The sequence below is a fragment of the Hyla sarda genome, chromosome 2, assembly GCF_029499605.1.
Source record: "Hyla sarda isolate aHylSar1 chromosome 2, aHylSar1.hap1, whole genome shotgun sequence".
Classification (NCBI taxonomy): Eukaryota; Metazoa; Chordata; class Amphibia; order Anura; family Hylidae; genus Hyla; species Hyla sarda.
This window is the reverse complement of record NC_079190.1, coordinates 79476658-79494435: the sequence shown is the minus strand read 5'-3', so window position 1 is coordinate 79494435 and position 17778 is coordinate 79476658. Positions and strand designations below refer to the sequence as shown.

Sequence of the window (17778 nt, the reverse complement as noted above, 5' to 3'; positions counted from 1 at the left end):
AAAACTATATTTAATTCTACTCAGCGCCTCCTGCTCTATTACACGATACCTGCAGATTAGACTGCATTTTTAACATGACATCTTTAAGTTATGCTTCAAAGACAGACCTGGAACTTCCACTGTCATTTTTACTTAGTTTTCAATGAGTTTTTGCCATTCTTAATAAACATAGCATGGCTTTTGTTTTGTTTTTTTAGATTTTTCCCCAGTAGATTTCTTTATAATGGTAATGGTAAAGGTAATGGTATGGTAAAAATGCCTGAACAAATTTTAACTTTTTTTTTTACAAGCCAGAAAGAAAACACCACAAAAAACAATGTGTAAAGGAGGCCTTATATGTGTATATTCAAAATGTAGTCCACCTATTACAATGTTGCTTTCAATATTATCAGCTCTTGGAGTCTTGCAGCATCTGACCTTAAGATAAGGTAATTGTTCTTGCCATTTTTATTACTGCGGGACATTTACATCTGCTTACAATTAATATTTAGAGATGCATCGTGCCGGCGTTCTATAATAATTTACTAAAATGTATTGTAGGACATTAAATCAAGGTGCAGAAAATTTTGCTATATCATCGGTCACTTTCCTGTAAAATGTCTTGAACAAAGTCCCAAACTTTCATCTCAGCAGCATTGGCAAGCACAATATGCAGAGGCCAGCAGCTTGTGGGTGTGGTGGGATGGAGATGAAGGCCCCCTCCTCCCCGAGGCCAGGATAATAGATCCATGTGGTCCCACAGGGAGGGGCACAATGATGCTCCCTCCGTGCTGTCTTATAAAGCTGGCTGCATGAGACACAGACTTTCTCTAGAGCTTCTCAGAAGAAAGAGTGCACAGCATTTCCGAAGCTTATATTTGGAGCAGCAATATTTCCCGTAACACCATGAGTCACGCCGGACATAGAACCTCTTCAACTTCTTACAGACGCACTTTTGGGGCTCCTCTTCTATCCCCACTGTCCTACTCCTCTACTAGATATTCAACCTCAAGACATTTGGGGAGCCCCTCCCCAGGCCCCTCCAGCCGTTCCTCATCGGCCTATAGGGTGAGGTCCAGCACCCCAATCCGGGTCGCAGACAGGGTGGACTTCTCCGTAGCTGAGGCTCTCAACCAGGAGTTCCTGACCACACGCAGTAATGAAAAGGCAGAACTCCAAGAGCTTAATGATCGGTTTGCTAGCTTCATAGAGAAGGTCCGTTACTTAGAGCAGCAGAATGCTGTGCTGGTGACCGAGATCAATCAAGCCAGGTCCAAGGAGCCCACAAGGGCTGCAGACCTCTGCCAACAAGAGCTGAGAGAGTTGAGAAGACAGCTGGATGCTCTGGGCAAGGAAAGGGACCGTATCCAGGTAGAAAGGGACAACTTTGCAGAGGATCTCAATTTTCTCAAACAGAGGTGAGAGCCTTGGGCGGGGGGGGGGGGGGGGGGAGTCTCAGAAATATCTTCCAAGATAGTCTCAGAAATATCTTCCAAGATAGTCTCAGAAATATCTTCCAAGATAGTCTCAGAAATATCTTCCAAGATAGTCTCAGAAATATCTTCCAAGATAGTCTCAGAAATATCTTCCAAGATAGTCTCAGAAATATCTTCCAAGATAGTCTCAGAAATATCTTCCAAGATAGTCTCAGAAATATCTTCCAAGATGATGCATTATGTGTTGCACTAATATGTGTTGCACTCTGATAATATTAAAAACTGGTGACAACATACTATAGCTAAAGGTATACTGAAATTCTAAAAAAATAAAAAAGCTTTTGATGAAGAACTACAAGTCCACAAGGCAATATGTGAACTGTGTTTTAGTATAAATTAAGAAATTGAATGCAATTTTTTTTAATTCAGGAATGATTGTAACCATTCCTTTATAAAGATAAATGATTATGCTAAATGGGTATATATATATATATATATATATATATATATATATATATATATATATATACTAAACTAAGAATAACAAATGCAAACATTTAAGTGCACTAGTTGGTACTATATATGATACTTACACATGCTAATACCCAGAACAAATCCATCATTGGCATGGCAACACCTATATTTGGCTAATAGCCCAGAGATGAGCAACACCAGGAAGGACTGACATTTTTGGACCATCCTTGAAACTGGCAACAATTTTCAGAAAGACGTTAGCTTTAAAGTGCTGTGCTTTGTATGATGATTATGGACAAGAATATTTTTTTTTTTTTTATAAAAGTTGTAAGTAGTCCCATAATTTTACATTGTGCAAAGCATTCATGTGGTTTACCTTATATTTTAACATTTATCACTGAATGAACACTTTTCACAAACAGAGTTGAATTTCTGATATAGTCAATGCCTTCCTCTGCTAGACCTTGTAATATGTAGCACACACATATACTGCTAGGAATACACGTCGACTTTTTTTTTTTTATCTCACTACAAAAAATTTGCTGTGATATAACTGTCCTTAGGAATCCATGCACTGAGTAGCTTGAACATTTTCTTAAAAATGTCTGAAGTCAAGTGAGTTGCTATAAAAAATGTTTTTTCAATTGTTGCATGATACTTTTTCCTCCACAGACTATAATACCAATTGAAACCTAAAATCAAATGTTTAGGTTTCAATCACAAGTCTTTCTACAAAAAGTCTAGGCGTAGCCCCAGCCTCAACCTTTCTTAAGACACGTCATGCCACAGAGGAATGAGCGCCTCCAACAGGTTACCATTGGCAGAACAAATAGGGTGTGGTTCTCCATATAGATGGCACTTTGGCATTGGACCCTTCTATATAACCAGCAAAAGAAGCAAAAATGAAAATCCTAATTTTTAGAAGCATTTTTTGCAGTTATATAGATGTTTTGCAATGGAATTTACTTGAGCTTATTCTGACATGTTGTGTTTTCTAAACCTTTGTTGTTTTTTTTTAACAAGTTCCTACTAAAGTTTTCTGAATTCAGCCCTGGGTTTACCCATTTATATGGAATAGTATTTTTTTTAGCTAAAATGCTTGAAACACAGTATAAAGTTGCTATAGACTGGCTTGGTAAAGCTGTAGTTGTGTTTTGTCACTTATTTATACTTGTGCTTTTGTTAACTATAACATAAAAGAAGCATTGGTCCTTTTGTTCTCGTAACTTTCCCATAGAGTATGTCCCTCACAGGGTCACTGTGGAGAAGGGACATGTTTAGTATTCACTTTAGTCAAAGCGGACCTAACAGGAGCTATAGTTCTGTCATCGTTGATGTCACTTTTGTAGTAGAAGGGTCAAGTAATTGAACCAATTTAGAATTTGTAGCCCCAATGGAGTGTTAAATTGTATTTCTTGGAAACAACCATTTTAGGCTGAGTAGATTGCTGACTATATTTTGATCCAACCAAATTTTTTGCCACATAACTACTTCTTTGTCTTACATATTTCCAGTTCTGAGAAGATCCAAGTGGTATTCCCAACATCAAAAGTTCTTCCCTATACACAGGATAGGGGACAATAAGCTGATAAGTGGGGACCCAGTTTGTGTGATCATAGGGGTCCTAGCATTCAGACCGCTACCTATCAGCTTGCTTTTCCATATCCTGTGTATAGGGGACAACATTTGATGCTGGGGATATCTCTTTAAAGGGAAACTGACAGCAGGGTCACCCACACTAGCCTGAATACAGGTGGGTGACCTTGTTTCTAATGCTTCTTGCTGGGTGAAAATAGGTGCAGCCATTCAGGAGATAGTCATCTGGTTGCTAATATGGTATTTTCTTTTAGGTGGCTGCTGCTGTATGTGCAATGCTTTCACCCGTGTCTCTTTGGTGATAACCCTGCCCCCTTCTGCCAATAATTATGCCCCCTTTACAGACATTCTGAGAAAGATAGGATAAATATTTATAGAGGGGGTGGGGTTATATTCAGAAGGGGGTGGGGTTATCAACTAAGTGGGTGGGAGAAAGTATTACACATACAGCAGCAGCCGCCTCCCAGTGCAGGTAAGAAGTAATTACCATATTGGCAACAAGATAAATATCTAATAAATGACTGCACCGATTTCCACCCGGTGAGAAGCATTAGAAACAGGGCCACCTACATTATGTACCTGTATATTCAGGTTAGTGCGGGTGACCCTGCTGTCAGCCTCCCTTTAAGGCTACCTGGAATTTGTGACATTTTCACCTGTGTTTTAAATTTTTGTTTTATTTAGTTTTAAGTTTGTTTAAAATTGTTGATCAGTTTGAAAGGAAAAACTCTGGAAATTTGTGATTTTTTTTTTTACAATTATTAAAAAACAAAGAAGCATTTATTGGTTTTCCCAGCTGGGACTTTTATGACCTGTCAATCAGAGATGCCATAAGGGTCAGAATCCATCTGGGAGGGTCTGCCAGCCGGCTGCTTCCCCAAAATGAGATTGTATAGGATGTGGTTAACTTAATATCATAATATCATTAAGTAATCTGGTCAAACTAGAGGTACACACAGCACTGGTTGCAACTACAGACTTCAAAGACAAGAATGGATTTGAAAAGAGGGAAAGTCCCAATTAGAGATGAGCGAACTTACAGTAAATTCGATTCGTCACAAACTTCTCGGCTCGGCAGTTGATGACTTATCCTGCGTAAATTAGTTCAGCCTTCAGGTGCTCCGGTGGGCTGGAAAAGGTGGAAGCTTTCCTAGGAAAGAGTCTCCTAGGACTGTATCCACCTTTTCCAGCCCACCGGAGCACCGGAAAGCTGAAGTAATTTATGCAGGAAAAGTCATCAACTGCCGAGCCGAGAAGTTCGTGATGAATCGAATTTACTGTAAATTCGCTCATCTCTAGTCCCAATCTTTCCTATATACGTCTCCACCATTTCTGATCTGTTCCCTTGTATTCAATATTTGCAATGAAAAACCTAAACATACCCTCAAAAAGCCATTGCTTACTATAGCACTAGATAACTCATTTTATATTGTATAGTACATCATATGTACTGATGCTTTGCAGAAATATAAATTTAGGGAAGCAAATAGTGCTATAAAATCATTTTATGCTAACAAGCATGCACGGTAGAGATAGTATATTTACCGTAAGGTATATACCGTATTTTTCGCCCTATAGGACGCACCAGCGTATAAGACGCACCCAATTTATAGGTGCAAAATCTAAAAAAATTAAGATTTTGAACCCAATAGTGGTCTTCAACCTGCGGACCTCCGGATGTTGCAAAACTACAACTCCCAGCATGCCCGGACAGCCATTGGCTGTCCGGGCATGCTAGGAGTTGTAGTTTTGCAACATCTGGAGGTCCGCAGATTGAAGACCACTGCATAGGAGGTAATACTCACGTGTCCCCGCCGCTCCGGACTTGTCACCGCTGCCCTGGATATCGCTCCATCGCTGTCGCCGTGTCCCCGTCACTCTGGAACGTCTCTGCTGCCGGCCGGGTATCCTCGCTCTCCGTCGCCGCCATCACGTTGTTACGCACGCCGACGCACGTACGCAACAACGTGATGACGAGGAAGGAGAGCGCCGGCCATACAGGGGATCCCTGAACGGAGAAGACAGCGAGGAGGCAGGTAAGGTCCCTCCCGGTGTCCTGTAAGCACTAACCCGGCTATTCAGTCGGTCCCGAACAGCCCGACTGAACAGCCGGGTTAGTGTCACTTTCCCTTGAGACGCGGCGGTCAGCTTTGATCGCCGCGTCTGAAGGGTTAATACAGGGCATCACCGCAATCGGTGATGTCCTGTATTAGCCGCGGGTACCGGCCGTTGATGGCCGCAGGGACCGCCGCGATAGGGGTGTATTCGCCGTATAAGACGGACCGACTTTTTCCCCCCAGTTTTGGGGAAGAAAAAGTGCGTCTTATACGGCGAAAAATACGGTATATACTGTGTGAAGAGTTATTTATATATATATATATATCCTGCTTAATCCAGACAGTAACAAAGCTTACCTCATTGACCATGATGTCACCTAATCATAATAATGAATTCAGTTAATGGCGAGACTGCAGGAGGCTGTAACTCAGTAAGCAGGTCATTTCGCTAAGTGATGTCACCTATTATTGTCATTATGCTCCAGAATGCTTTTAGCAAGTCTTCTCAGGGAATCTAAATGTGGCCGCACACCTTCCATAGGTGTCAGCATGTTCGGTCAACAGCTATTCCTCCCAACTTCCTTATGCACTTGCATGCTCAATTCAGCGTATAGATGTGTTCTCAATGTGGAGAGGCGAATATGCCGCTGTCAGACACCTCTAATGGGGGGTTATCTCTTTTTAGCTCCCCTGAGAACAACAGATTGTTTTCCTTTTATCTTTAACCCCTTAAGGACCAAGGACGTACCGGTACGTCCTTGGTCCTGCTCTCCTGATATAACGCGGGGTTACACAGTAACCCCGCGTCATATCATGGCGGGCCCGGCATCATAGTGAAGCCGGGACCCGCCTCTAATAGTGCGCAACGCCGATCGCGGCTAAAAGCGAAAGTGAAAGTTGGCGGCTAGCTCAGTCGGGCTGTTCGGGATAGCCGTGGCTAATCGCGGCATCCCGAACAGCTTACAGGACAGCGGGAGGGCCCCTACCTGCCTCCTCGCTGTCCGATCGCTGAATGACTGCTCAGTGCCTGAGATCCAGGCCTGAGCAGTCATGCGGCAGAATCGTCGATCACTGGTTTACTATTAGAAACCAGTGATCAATGATGAAGATCAGTGTGTGCAGTGTTATAGGTCCCTATGGGAGCTATAACACTGCAAAAAAAAAGTTAAAAAAAAAAGTGAATAAAGATCATTTAACTCCTCCCCTATTAAAAGTTTGAATCACCCCCCTTTTCCAATAAAAAAAAAAACACAGTGTAAATAAAAATAAACATATATGGTATCACCGCGTGCGGAAATGTCCGAATTATAAAAATATATAATTAATTAAACCACTCAGTCAATGGCGTACGCGCAAAAAAATTCCAAAGTCCAAAATAGTGCATTTTTGGTCACTTATCGATCAATAAGTCCTATCAATGCAAAAATGGTACCGTTAAAAACTTTAGATCATGGCGCAAAAAATGAGCCCTCATACAGCCCCATACACGGAAAAATAAAAAAGTTATAGGGGTCAGAAGATGACAATTTTAAACGTGTTAATTTTCCTGCATGTAGTTATGATTTTTTCCAGAAGTGCGACAAAATCAAACCTATATAAGTAGGGTATCATTTTAATCGTATGGACCTACAGAATAAAGATAAGGTGTCATTTTCACCGAAAAATGTACTACGTAGAAACGGAAGCCCCCAAAAGTTACAAAACGGCGTTTTTTTTTCAATTTTGTCGCACAATGATTTTTTTTCCCGTTTCACCGTAGATTTTTGGGCAAAATGACTAACTTCATTACAAAGTAGAATTGGTGGCGCAAAAAATAAGCCATCATATGGATTTTTACGTGCAAAATTGAAAGAGTTATGTTTTAAAGGCAAGGAGCAAAAAACGAAAATGCAAAAACAGAAAACCCCCCCGATCCTTAAAGGGGTAGTCCAGTGGTGAAAAACTTATCCCCTATCCTAAGGATAGGGGATAAGTTTGAGATCGCGGGGGGTCCGACCGCTGGGGCCCCCTGCGATCTCTCTGTACGGGGCCCCGGCTCTCCGCCGAGATAGCGGGTGTCGACCCCCGCACGAGGCGGCGGCCGACACGCCCCCTCAATACATCTCTATGGCAGAGCCGGAGATTGCCGAAGGCAGCGCTTCGGCTCTGCCATAGAGTTGTATTGAGGGGGCGTGTCGGACGCCGCCTCGTGCGGAGGTCGACACGCCCCCTTCCCGCGGGCTGTCGGGGCTCCGTGCAGGAGATTGCAGGGGGCCCCAGCGGTCGGACCCCCTGCGATCTGCAACTTATCCCCTATCCTTAGGATAGGGGATAAGTTGCTCACCACTGAATCACCACTGGACTACTCCTTTAAGGGGTTAAAGGGGTACTCCACCGCTAGGCCTCTTATCCCCAATCCAAAGGATAGGGGAATAAGATGTCTGGTCCTGGGGGTCCCGCCACTGGGACCCCCTGCGATCTCTGCTGCGGCTCTGCAGTCATCAGGTGCCTGATGACTAGCGATGTGGCGCTGACGTCATGGGCACACCCCCTCATGATGTCACACCCTCTCTATCTCAATGCAAGTCTATGGGCATGGCCGTGACGTCACGAGCCTCCGGTGTAGAAGCCGGCGTTCTAAACAAATGCCGGGTGCTGCAGGAAGATCGCGGGGGATCCAAGCTGCGGGCCCCCCGTGATCAGACATCTTATCGCCTATGCTTTGGATAGGGGATAAGATGTCTAGGGGCGGAGTACCCCTTTAACATGAAATGAACGAACATTAACCAAACAGCAAATACACATTAGATCAGTGTTGCCTGAAGTTGTTGCAAAACTACAACTGCCAGCATACCTGGACAGCCTTTGGCTGTCCAGGCAGGCTGGGAGTTGTAGTTTTGCAACAGCTTTAAAGGGGTACTCTGGTGGAAAAAAAATTTTAATCAACTGGTGCCATAAAGTTAAACAGATTACTTCTACAGGTGTCAGCAGAGCACTGTGGTAAGACAGAAAAGAAATTAAAAAAGAAAAGAACTTCCTCTGTAGTATACAGCAGTTGATAAGTACTGGAAGGATTAAGATTTTTAAATAGAAGTAAATTACAAATCTGTTTAACTGTCTGGCACCAATAGATTTTAAAAAATGTGTTTTACACCAAAGTACCCCTTTAAGCACACCAATAGGAAAACACAGCATTAGATGATTATACAATCCTGATGAAATCAGTGGATTTGGCCAAAGTAGCCTAATTTATATGGCAAGAGAATTTGGACGTGACTGTTTTTTTTTACCAAGTGAAGAACTAAATATAATGTCTAAGGCTGTTGTTACATTCTATAGTCAATGATCATTTACTTGCATTCAGTGAAATGATTGAGACAAAATCTTTATAACTTGTGCTGTATTTTCATTTAGATAGCTACTGATTAAGAACTCTAAAATGTGGTACAACTAGTTATGCAAACAGCTAACACAATAAAAACAGGACCATTGTTATAATCAATTGTAAAAACTAATGGTCATGTGATGGATTGATCAGTATGACCAGGGACATATGGCAATCCCTACATTCTGTCTGTATTGGGCAGACAGATAATAAATGATCACTTTCAGGGTGCGGCAGAGGGCTTCTCCTTGAAGATCTGGCAGATGTCCAGCAAGACTGTCTGTTCTACAGTACAGAAAACATTAGGATATGAGAAAGGAAATACAAACTCAAATCTATGTCTATCTATCTGTCTGTCTATTTATCTATCTACCTATCTCATATCTATTTCATATCTATCCATCTTGAATTTATATCTATCTATCTCATATCTAATCTATCATCTATCCATTATCTATCTATCTATCTATCTATCTATCTATCTAATATCTATCTATCTATCTATCTATCTATCATCAATCCATTATCTATCTATCTCATATCTAATCTAAACATAGAAACATAGAATGTGTCGGCAGATAAGAACCATTTGGCCCATCTAGTCTGCCCAATAATCTGAATCCTATGAATAGTCCCCGGCCCTATCTTATATGAAGGATAGCCTTATGTCTATCTCTATCTTATATGAAGGATAACCTTATGCTTATCCCATGTATGCTTAAACTCCTTCACTGTATTTGCAGAGACCACTTCTGCAGGAAGGTTATTCCATGCAACCACTACTCTCTCTGTAAAGTAATACTTCCTGATATTACTGCATAAACCTTTATCCCTCTAATATAAAACTATGTCCTCTTGTGATCTATCATCTATCCATTATCTATCGATCTATCTAACTATCTCATATCTATCTATCTATCTATCTCATATCTATCTATCATCTATCCATTATCTATCTATTTATCTATCTCATATCTATCTATCTATCATCTATCCATTATCTATCTATCTATCTCATGTCTATCTATCTATCTATCTCATATATATCTATCTATCTCATATCTATCTATCTCATATCTACCTATCTCATATCTAATCTATCTATCTATCATCTATCCATTATCTATCAATTTCATATCTATCTATCTATCTATCTCATATCTAATTTATCTATCATCTATCCATTATCTATCTATCTATCTATCTATCTATTTCATATCTATCTATCTATCTACCATCTATCTATCTCATATCTAATCTATCTATCCATTATCTATCTATCTATCTATCTATCTATCTAGTTCATATCTATCTATCTATCTCATATCTAATCTATCTATCATCTATCCCAGTGGTCCCCAAACTGTGGCCCTCCAGATGTTGCAAAACTACAACTCCCAGCATGCCTGGACAGCCAACGGCTGTCCATGTATGCTGGGGATTGTAGTTTTGCAACATTTGGAGGGCCTCAGTTTGGTGACCACTGATCTATCCATTATCTATATATCGATTACCTTTCTATCTATCTGTCTATCTATCTATCTATCTATCTATCTATCTAAAATGTAAGAACACTGCAGCACTTCGATTCTTAGGTGAAAAACTTGTAAAAAGTGTTTTATTCCATCAAGGTGCAATAGGCAACGTTTCAGCTGCAGCCTTTTTCAAGCCTTGTATCTTTGGAGCCTTTTGACCTGGGACTCCCACTGAATTGCACCCACCTTTAATCTACTCTGACGGTGTACTGCTACCTTCTGTGTTTTCTATCCATCTCATAGCTTTCTATCTTATATCTATCATCTCTCCTATCTGTCTTATATCTATATATCTCCTATCTATCTATCTATGGTCTATCTATCATCTATCTTTTAGGGGGAGAACCTTTCTCACTGTTTATTTCTTTTTCTAGACTAGATGAAGAAGTTCACAAGAGAGAAGATGCTGAGAACAATTTAGTTCTCTTCAGGAAGGTAAGTGATACTTATATTTCATAGGCTGATCAAAGATGAAAATTCTCTCCAATTCCACTGCAATAGCCCTCCAATACATCATAACCCCTTAAGGACGCAGGGTTTTTCCGTTTTGCATTTTCCTTTTTTCCTCATCACCTTCTAAAAATCATAACGTTTTAAATTTTGCACCTAAAATTCAATATTATGGCTTATTTTTTGTGCCAACAATTCTACTTTGCAGTGATATTAGTCACTTTACCAAAATATTCACGGCGAAGCAGAAAAATTATTAAGTGTGTAACAAAATTGAAGAAAAACTGCCATTTTGTAATTTTGGGGGCTTCCATTTCTACGCAGTGCATTTTGGGGTAAAATTTATATCTTATCTTTATTCTGTAGATCCATATGGTTAAAAGGATATCCTACTTATATAGGTTTGATTTTGTCGTACTTCTAAAAAAAATCCTAACTACATGCAGGAAAATTAATACGTTTAAAATTGTCATATTTTGATCCCTATAACTTTATTATTTTTCCGCGTATGGGGCGGTATGAGGCTTAGTTTTTTGCACCGTGATCTGAGGTTTTTAGCGGTACCATTTTTATATTGATCGGACTTTGTCATCGCTTTTTATTAATTTTTTCATGATATAAAAAGTGACCAAAAATACGCTATTTTGGAGTTTGGAATTTTTTTGCGCATACGCCATTGACCAAGCGGTTTAATTAACGATATATTTTTATAGTTCGGACATTTCCACATCCGGCGATACCACATATGTTTATTTTTATTTACACAGTATTTTTTTTTTTAAATGGGAAAAGGGGGGGTGATTCATACTTTTATTAGGGAAGGTGTTAAATGATCTTTTTTACACTTTTTTTTTGCAGTGTTATAGGCCCCCCTGGTGGCTATTTCACTGCAAATACCGATCTTATACACTGATCATTGACGTGCATTGACATGGAAAAGATCAGTGTAATCAGCGGTCGATTGCTGAAGCCTGGATTTCAGGCTTGGAGCAATCAATCGCCGATCGGAACCAAAGGAGGCAGGTGAGGGGACCTCCGCTTGCGTTATAGCTGATCGCGACATTGCAGTTTCACCACGATGGTCCCGATCAGCCCGACTGAGCTGCCGGGAAGCTTTTACTTTAATTTTAGACGCGGCGATCAACTTTGAATGGCGCATCTAAAGGGTTAATAGCGGCACAACGATCGGTGCCACCCGCTATTAGCCCAGGGTCCTGGTGGCCATTAGCCGCCGGGACCTACCCGGCGTGACCCCGCGTTTAAGACCGGGACCGGGCGCAGTGCGTACAGGTACGCCCTGAGTCCTTAAGAGGTTAAAGAGCCCTCTAATAAACCATAAAAACACTCCAATACACTCTAAAGAGCCCTCCAATACTCCCTAAAGAGCCCTCTAATACACCTTAAAGAGCTCTCCAATACACTGTAAAGAGCCCTCCAATACACCCTAAAGAGCCCTCCAATGTATCCTAAAGAGCCCTCCAATATATCCTAAAGAGCCCTCCAATACACCCTAAAGAGCCCTCCAATGTATCTTAAAGAGCCCTCCAATACACCCTAAAGAGCCCTCCAATGTATCTTAAAGAGCCCTCCAATACACTCTAAAGAGCCCTCCAATATATCCTAAAGAGCCCTCCAATACACCCTAAAGAGCCCTCCAATGTATCTTAAAGAGCCCTCCAATGTATCTTAAAGAGCCCTCCAATACACCCTAAAGAGCCCTCCAATGTATCTTAAAGAGCCCTCCAATACACCCTAAAAACACTCTAATACACTCTAAAGAGCCCTAAAATTTTAGGGTCCCACCTGAAATAAGGCCACCTCTGCAGGCGGGCAGGGGGCACATTTTGATCAAAAAGTGCACTAAGAGACTCAAATTTTCTTTTATAATTAAAAGAGTACTAAGGAGGAAAAAAAGGGGTTTCAAATCAACTGGTGCCATTTTCCACAAAAAAAAAAAATTATTTCTTGCTCAGTACTTAATTCCGTTCATGTACATATATTTTTATGTGTCTTGCACCTACATTTGTCTCACACATACCTTCAATCTGTTGCTCACTTGGTTTGTCATCCTGTGCTCTGGAGGGGGTGTGGCCTCACTCAGCATGACTACTCTTTCTCCCTGAGTTTGCTGTGCTGGGTCTCCTCATCCAATCACTGCAGGCTGCTCTGTAATCCCCTTCCCTCTGTTTTCATGCTGCAGTCTGATAGAACAGGAACAAGCACATAGAAGTACTAGTCCCGCCCCCACTTACTGGACTTTGTCCATGCCCCTGCCTCAGCTGGGACAAAGATGATACTGCAGCCAGACAGGATTATGTTCTAGATGGTATGGGGACCCCCATTAGTCTTCTATATAAGCCATGATTTCTACAAAAATAAAAGAAATTACATTTTTTTTGTGACATATATTAAAAGGATTAATGTTTTGCCAAGATACAGTACAACATATAAAAAGTTCTTAAAATCAGCCAGTGCTCATTTAAAGGGGTATTCCAGGCCAAAACTTTTTTTGATATATCAACTGGCTCTGGAAAGTTAAACAGATTTGCAAATTACTTCTATTAAAAAATCTTAATCCTTCCAATAGTTATTAGCTTCTGAAGTTGAGTTGTTGTTTTCTGTCTAACTGCTCTCTGATGACTCACGTCCCGGGAGCTGTGCAGTTCCTATGGGGATATTCTCCCATCATGCACAGCTCCGGGGACGTGACATCATCATTGAGCAGTTAGACAGAAAACTTCAGAAGCTAATAACTATTGGAAGGATTAAGATTTTTTTATAGAAATAATTTACAAATCTGTTTAATTTTCCGGAGCCAGTTGGTATATATAAAAAAAGGTTTTGCCTGGAATACCCCTTTAAGCCTTCTAGTACTTATGAGTTGTTATCAGCTACTGTATGCTCCAGAGAAAGGTGTGCAGTAATTTCCATTCTGACCACAGTGCTCTCCCTCTTCTACTCTGGACAGTTCCTGATACGGACAGAGGTGTCAGCAGATTGGAAAGAACTACACAACTTCCTCTGGAGCATACAACAGCTGATAAGTACTGAAAGGCTTAAGATTTTTAAATAGCAGTGGTTTGCAAATCTGTATAACTTTCTGGCACCAGTTGATTTGAAATGTTCCCCCCCCCCCCCTCTGGAGTACCCCTTTAATATAGCAGTAACACAATAAAAAATATTTCCTATTTACAGTGCTCCTGTACCTTAGCATATGCAGAATGCAACTTTTCTTTTGTCTGTTTCACATGTGCCATGGCGGTGTGCACCAGCTCATTTGTTCTCACTTTGTTAATGGAGGTTCTGCCTAATTCTGTTTTCTACATATAAAGAGCCCTCCAAGACACTGGACAAAAAAAACTGTTATCATTTTGTTTATTTGGCCACCTGTACTCTTGAATAAGGTATCTGGTCAATAAAAGTTCCTAATAATCTTATATGTAAGAGTATGCTCTAACTTTGTGGTTCCAAAGGATAGGGGATAACATGTCCGATCACGGGGGCTCTGGCCGCTGGGACCCCCTGTGATCTCCGGGGCAGATGCTGCGGCATTACGACCACGGAAGCCTAGGACTCCTTCCATAGACATGAATGAAAGGAACGTGGTGGCTGTGATCGCCGGCACAAGATGACTGGGGTGACACGGCGGAGAAAAGAACCCCCGTGATCAGACATATTATGCCCTATCCTTTAGATAAGGGATAACATGTCTAGCTGCGGAGTAACTTATGGATGGAATCGTGCCCACTTGTGGTGGCCATTGACCACATGACTTATTAGCAACATTATGTGGCCGTCAGCCAACCGCATGTGAGTGTGGTTTTCTCTGCATGCGGCAACTTAATTCAGGACATAATAGTTGTCATAGTAAGAGTATGATCACATGTGGTCAGCGTGGTTATCAAATTGACTGTTAAAGGCTACACAATTTTGCAGGCCGTTTTATCACGGCGACTACATGTCAGCCATACATGGCGACTACATGTCAGCCATATGCACGGCAGAAACATATGGATATCTCACTGCATATTTTTCCAAATGGAAAAATACCCTGTGTGCATTACCCTATGTAAACAAGGTAATCCAATACTTGTTAGGTAATGAAATAATGCATATTAATTGTACAGCTCTTTTCCCAGTATGTCTTCCACAGAACTCATTGCTCCGTGCTAATAAGATTTGTCCTCGAGCTTCATAAGGAGTCATTTTTCTTCAGTTTTATAACATAGTTCTATATTGCGTCTTTTCCCATAATTCAAATATTTTTTTTTTAGTTATTGTACTTTATGTTTCTATTACTCTATTACCACACACAGTATAAATATGCTGATTCCACAACCCCGTCCCTGTGACACTGTATAATCACCCATTAAGCTTTTCTTTTGTATACATTTAGCATACATCAAGTCTGCACAAACAATGTCTAGCAGGTGTTGTGTTTCTTACTATCTTATTCCCATTGGGTCTTATTATTTTAGTTAGTTATTATTCTGTCTCTTCACTGTTTTCACTTAAGCTCATGTGTATGTATGTGTACACCTATAGCCCTGGAGGGTAAGTACTTAGGTCTGTAGGTAAGCATCTCATGCCCAGCGCTGCAGTGTTTGAGGCATATTATATTTTTACTGATATTGTAACACGGCTGATAAGACAATTTATTATTGTTCTGGGTTGTTCTTAGTCTGCTGAATAATAATGCAGAATCATATGTCTTCAGCTGACAACTATTGTTACATTTCCGCAATATACCATTACCATATTTTTCGCCGTATAAGATGCACTTTTTCTTCCCCAAAACTGTGGGGGGGGGGAAGGTGGTGCATCTTATACGGCGAATACACCCCTATCGCGGCCGTCCCTGCGGCCATCAACGGCCGGGACCCACGGTTAATACAGAGCATCACCAATTGCGGTGATGCCCTGTATTAACCCTTCAGATGCGGCGATCAAAGCTGACCGCCGCGTCTGAAGCGAAAGTGACAGTAACCCGGCTGCTCAATTGGGCTGTTCGGGACCGCCGCGGTGAAATTGCGGCGTCCCAAACAGCTTACAGGACACCAGAAGGAACCTTACCTGCCTCCTCGATGTCTGCTCCGTGCCGGGATCCCCTGCATGGAGGCGCTCTCCTTCAACGTCATCATGTCGTCGCACACGCCGTCCCGTCATCCAATAGGAGTGGTGTGCGGAGCGACGTGATGACGGTGACGGAGAGCGTGGATCCCTGGGAAGAGGACGTCCGGAGTGTCATTCAGGGCAGCGGTGACGGGTCCAGAGCGGCAGAGACACGTGAGTATTACCTCCTATACCAGTGGTCTTCAACCTGCGGACCTCCAGATGTTGCAAAACTACAATTCCCAGCATGCCCGGACAGCCAACGGCTGTCCGGGCACGCTGGGAGTTGTAGTTTTGCAACATCTGGAGGTCTGCATGTTGAAGATAACTGTTGGGTGCAGAATCTTTTTTTTCTAGATTTTGCACCTTTAAAATTGGGTGCGTCTTATATGCCGGTGCGTCCTATAGGGTGAAAAATACGGTACATATACCATTACTGCAGAGCATCCTTGGAAATTAATTTGTGTTCATACAATATTTAAAGTGAACCCATCACATTGAATGAGCATTCTGACCTGCCAATATACCTTCACAGGTAGCATTCCCTAAACATCAGCTTTAGCTCCAGTTACGGAGTCTCAAAAACTGATTGGGTTTAATTGTCAAGCCAGAATTCTCCCCAGAAGAAAGAAGGACCCATCTGCAGACAACATAGTTTTGGGGTCCTGCCCCTCATCAGTTCAGAGAATGGTGTTCTGGCTCGGCTGGTGAGAGGCCTGTCGCCTAACCAAAAGGAGCCAGTATCCTCCTTGAGGAAGGACACCATTTCTGGTGTGTGGAGATTCAAAGGCCATTAGCACTCCACTAGGGGTGTCCCTCCCCAAGGAGGATACTTACCCCATTTGTCTATATATCTATATCTATCTAGCTATACAGTTTGTTGAAAAATAAATACTATAAGTTGAATTTAGTAATTTAATTTCCCACTCATTCTGGGCTTAGGAATCCATTGGCAGTCTTACTTAGTGTTTGACATGTAGCGATGGCTACAAAGTCTTGACTTATACTGCCCAGTGGACTCTTAAAGGGGTTATCCAGGAAATAACTTTTTTTTATATATCAACTGGCTCCAGAAAGTTAAACAGATTTGTAAATTACCTCTATTAAAAAAAACTTAATCCTTTCAGTACTTATGAGCTGCTGAAGTTGAGTTGTTCTTTTCTGTCTAAGTGCTCTCTGATGACCCCTGTCTCGGGAACTGTCCAGAGTAGAAGCAAATCCCCATAGCAAACCTCTTCTACTCAGTGCAGTTCCCGAGACAAGCAGAGATGTCAGCAGAGAGCACTGTTGCCAGACAGAAAAGAACAACTCAACTTCAGCAGCTGATAATTATTGGAAGGATTAAGATTTTTTAATAGAAGAAATTTACAAATCAGTTTAACTTTCTGGAGCCAGTTGATATGAAAAAAATATGTTTTTTTCCTGGAATACCCCTTTAAGCCTGGAATGGGCATGGATTTCTATCAATAATTTACAAGTTATTACTGCCTCCGTCCCGGTCAGACACACTGACCGGGAGCGCAGAGTTTGCCCTGTCAGGAATGCGGTTAGCGTGGCGAGAGGTCCCCGCACACGCGCCGAATTCCGATGCCGCCCCTTACCTCCTGCTGCTCTGTGCATCCTCTCTGTGCCCCGGCGTGCGCATCCCCGCTCTCTGGGGCGCGCGCGCGCCGGCTTCATGAAATTTAAAGGGCCAGCGCACCATTAATTGGTGCCTGGCCCAAAGTGCCTATAAATGTTCCCTGCTCCTTCCTGCCCTTGCCAGATCTTTGTGC

General features: G+C 41.7%; 1 protein-coding gene and 1 long non-coding RNA gene across 3 annotated transcripts in view; one reads left to right on the top strand and one right to left on the bottom strand.

The window, feature by feature from the left end:
• Window positions 1-802: 802 nt before the first annotated feature.
• Window positions 803-17778, top strand: part of PRPH (peripherin) — a 32169-nt gene continuing 15193 nt past the window's right edge. Inside the window, exons 1-2 of one of the 2 annotated variants that reach the window (XM_056562208.1) lie at window positions 803-1397; window positions 10816-10876. In XM_056562208.1, coding sequence (XP_056418183.1) covers window positions 886-1397; window positions 10816-10876 — 573 coding nt within the window. In that variant the 5' untranslated portion in view covers window positions 803-885. The remainder of the gene's footprint in view (window positions 1398-10815; window positions 10877-17778) is intronic. The other variant, XM_056562207.1, reaches the window with a different exon arrangement.
• Window positions 8575-17778, bottom strand: part of LOC130358660 (uncharacterized) — a 68740-nt gene continuing 59536 nt past the window's right edge. The window contains exons 2-3 of the long non-coding RNA XR_008889601.1: window positions 12930-13258; window positions 8575-9191 (exon numbers count right to left, since the gene is read on the bottom strand). This is a non-coding gene — a long non-coding RNA (uncharacterized LOC130358660). The remainder of the gene's footprint in view (window positions 9192-12929; window positions 13259-17778) is intronic.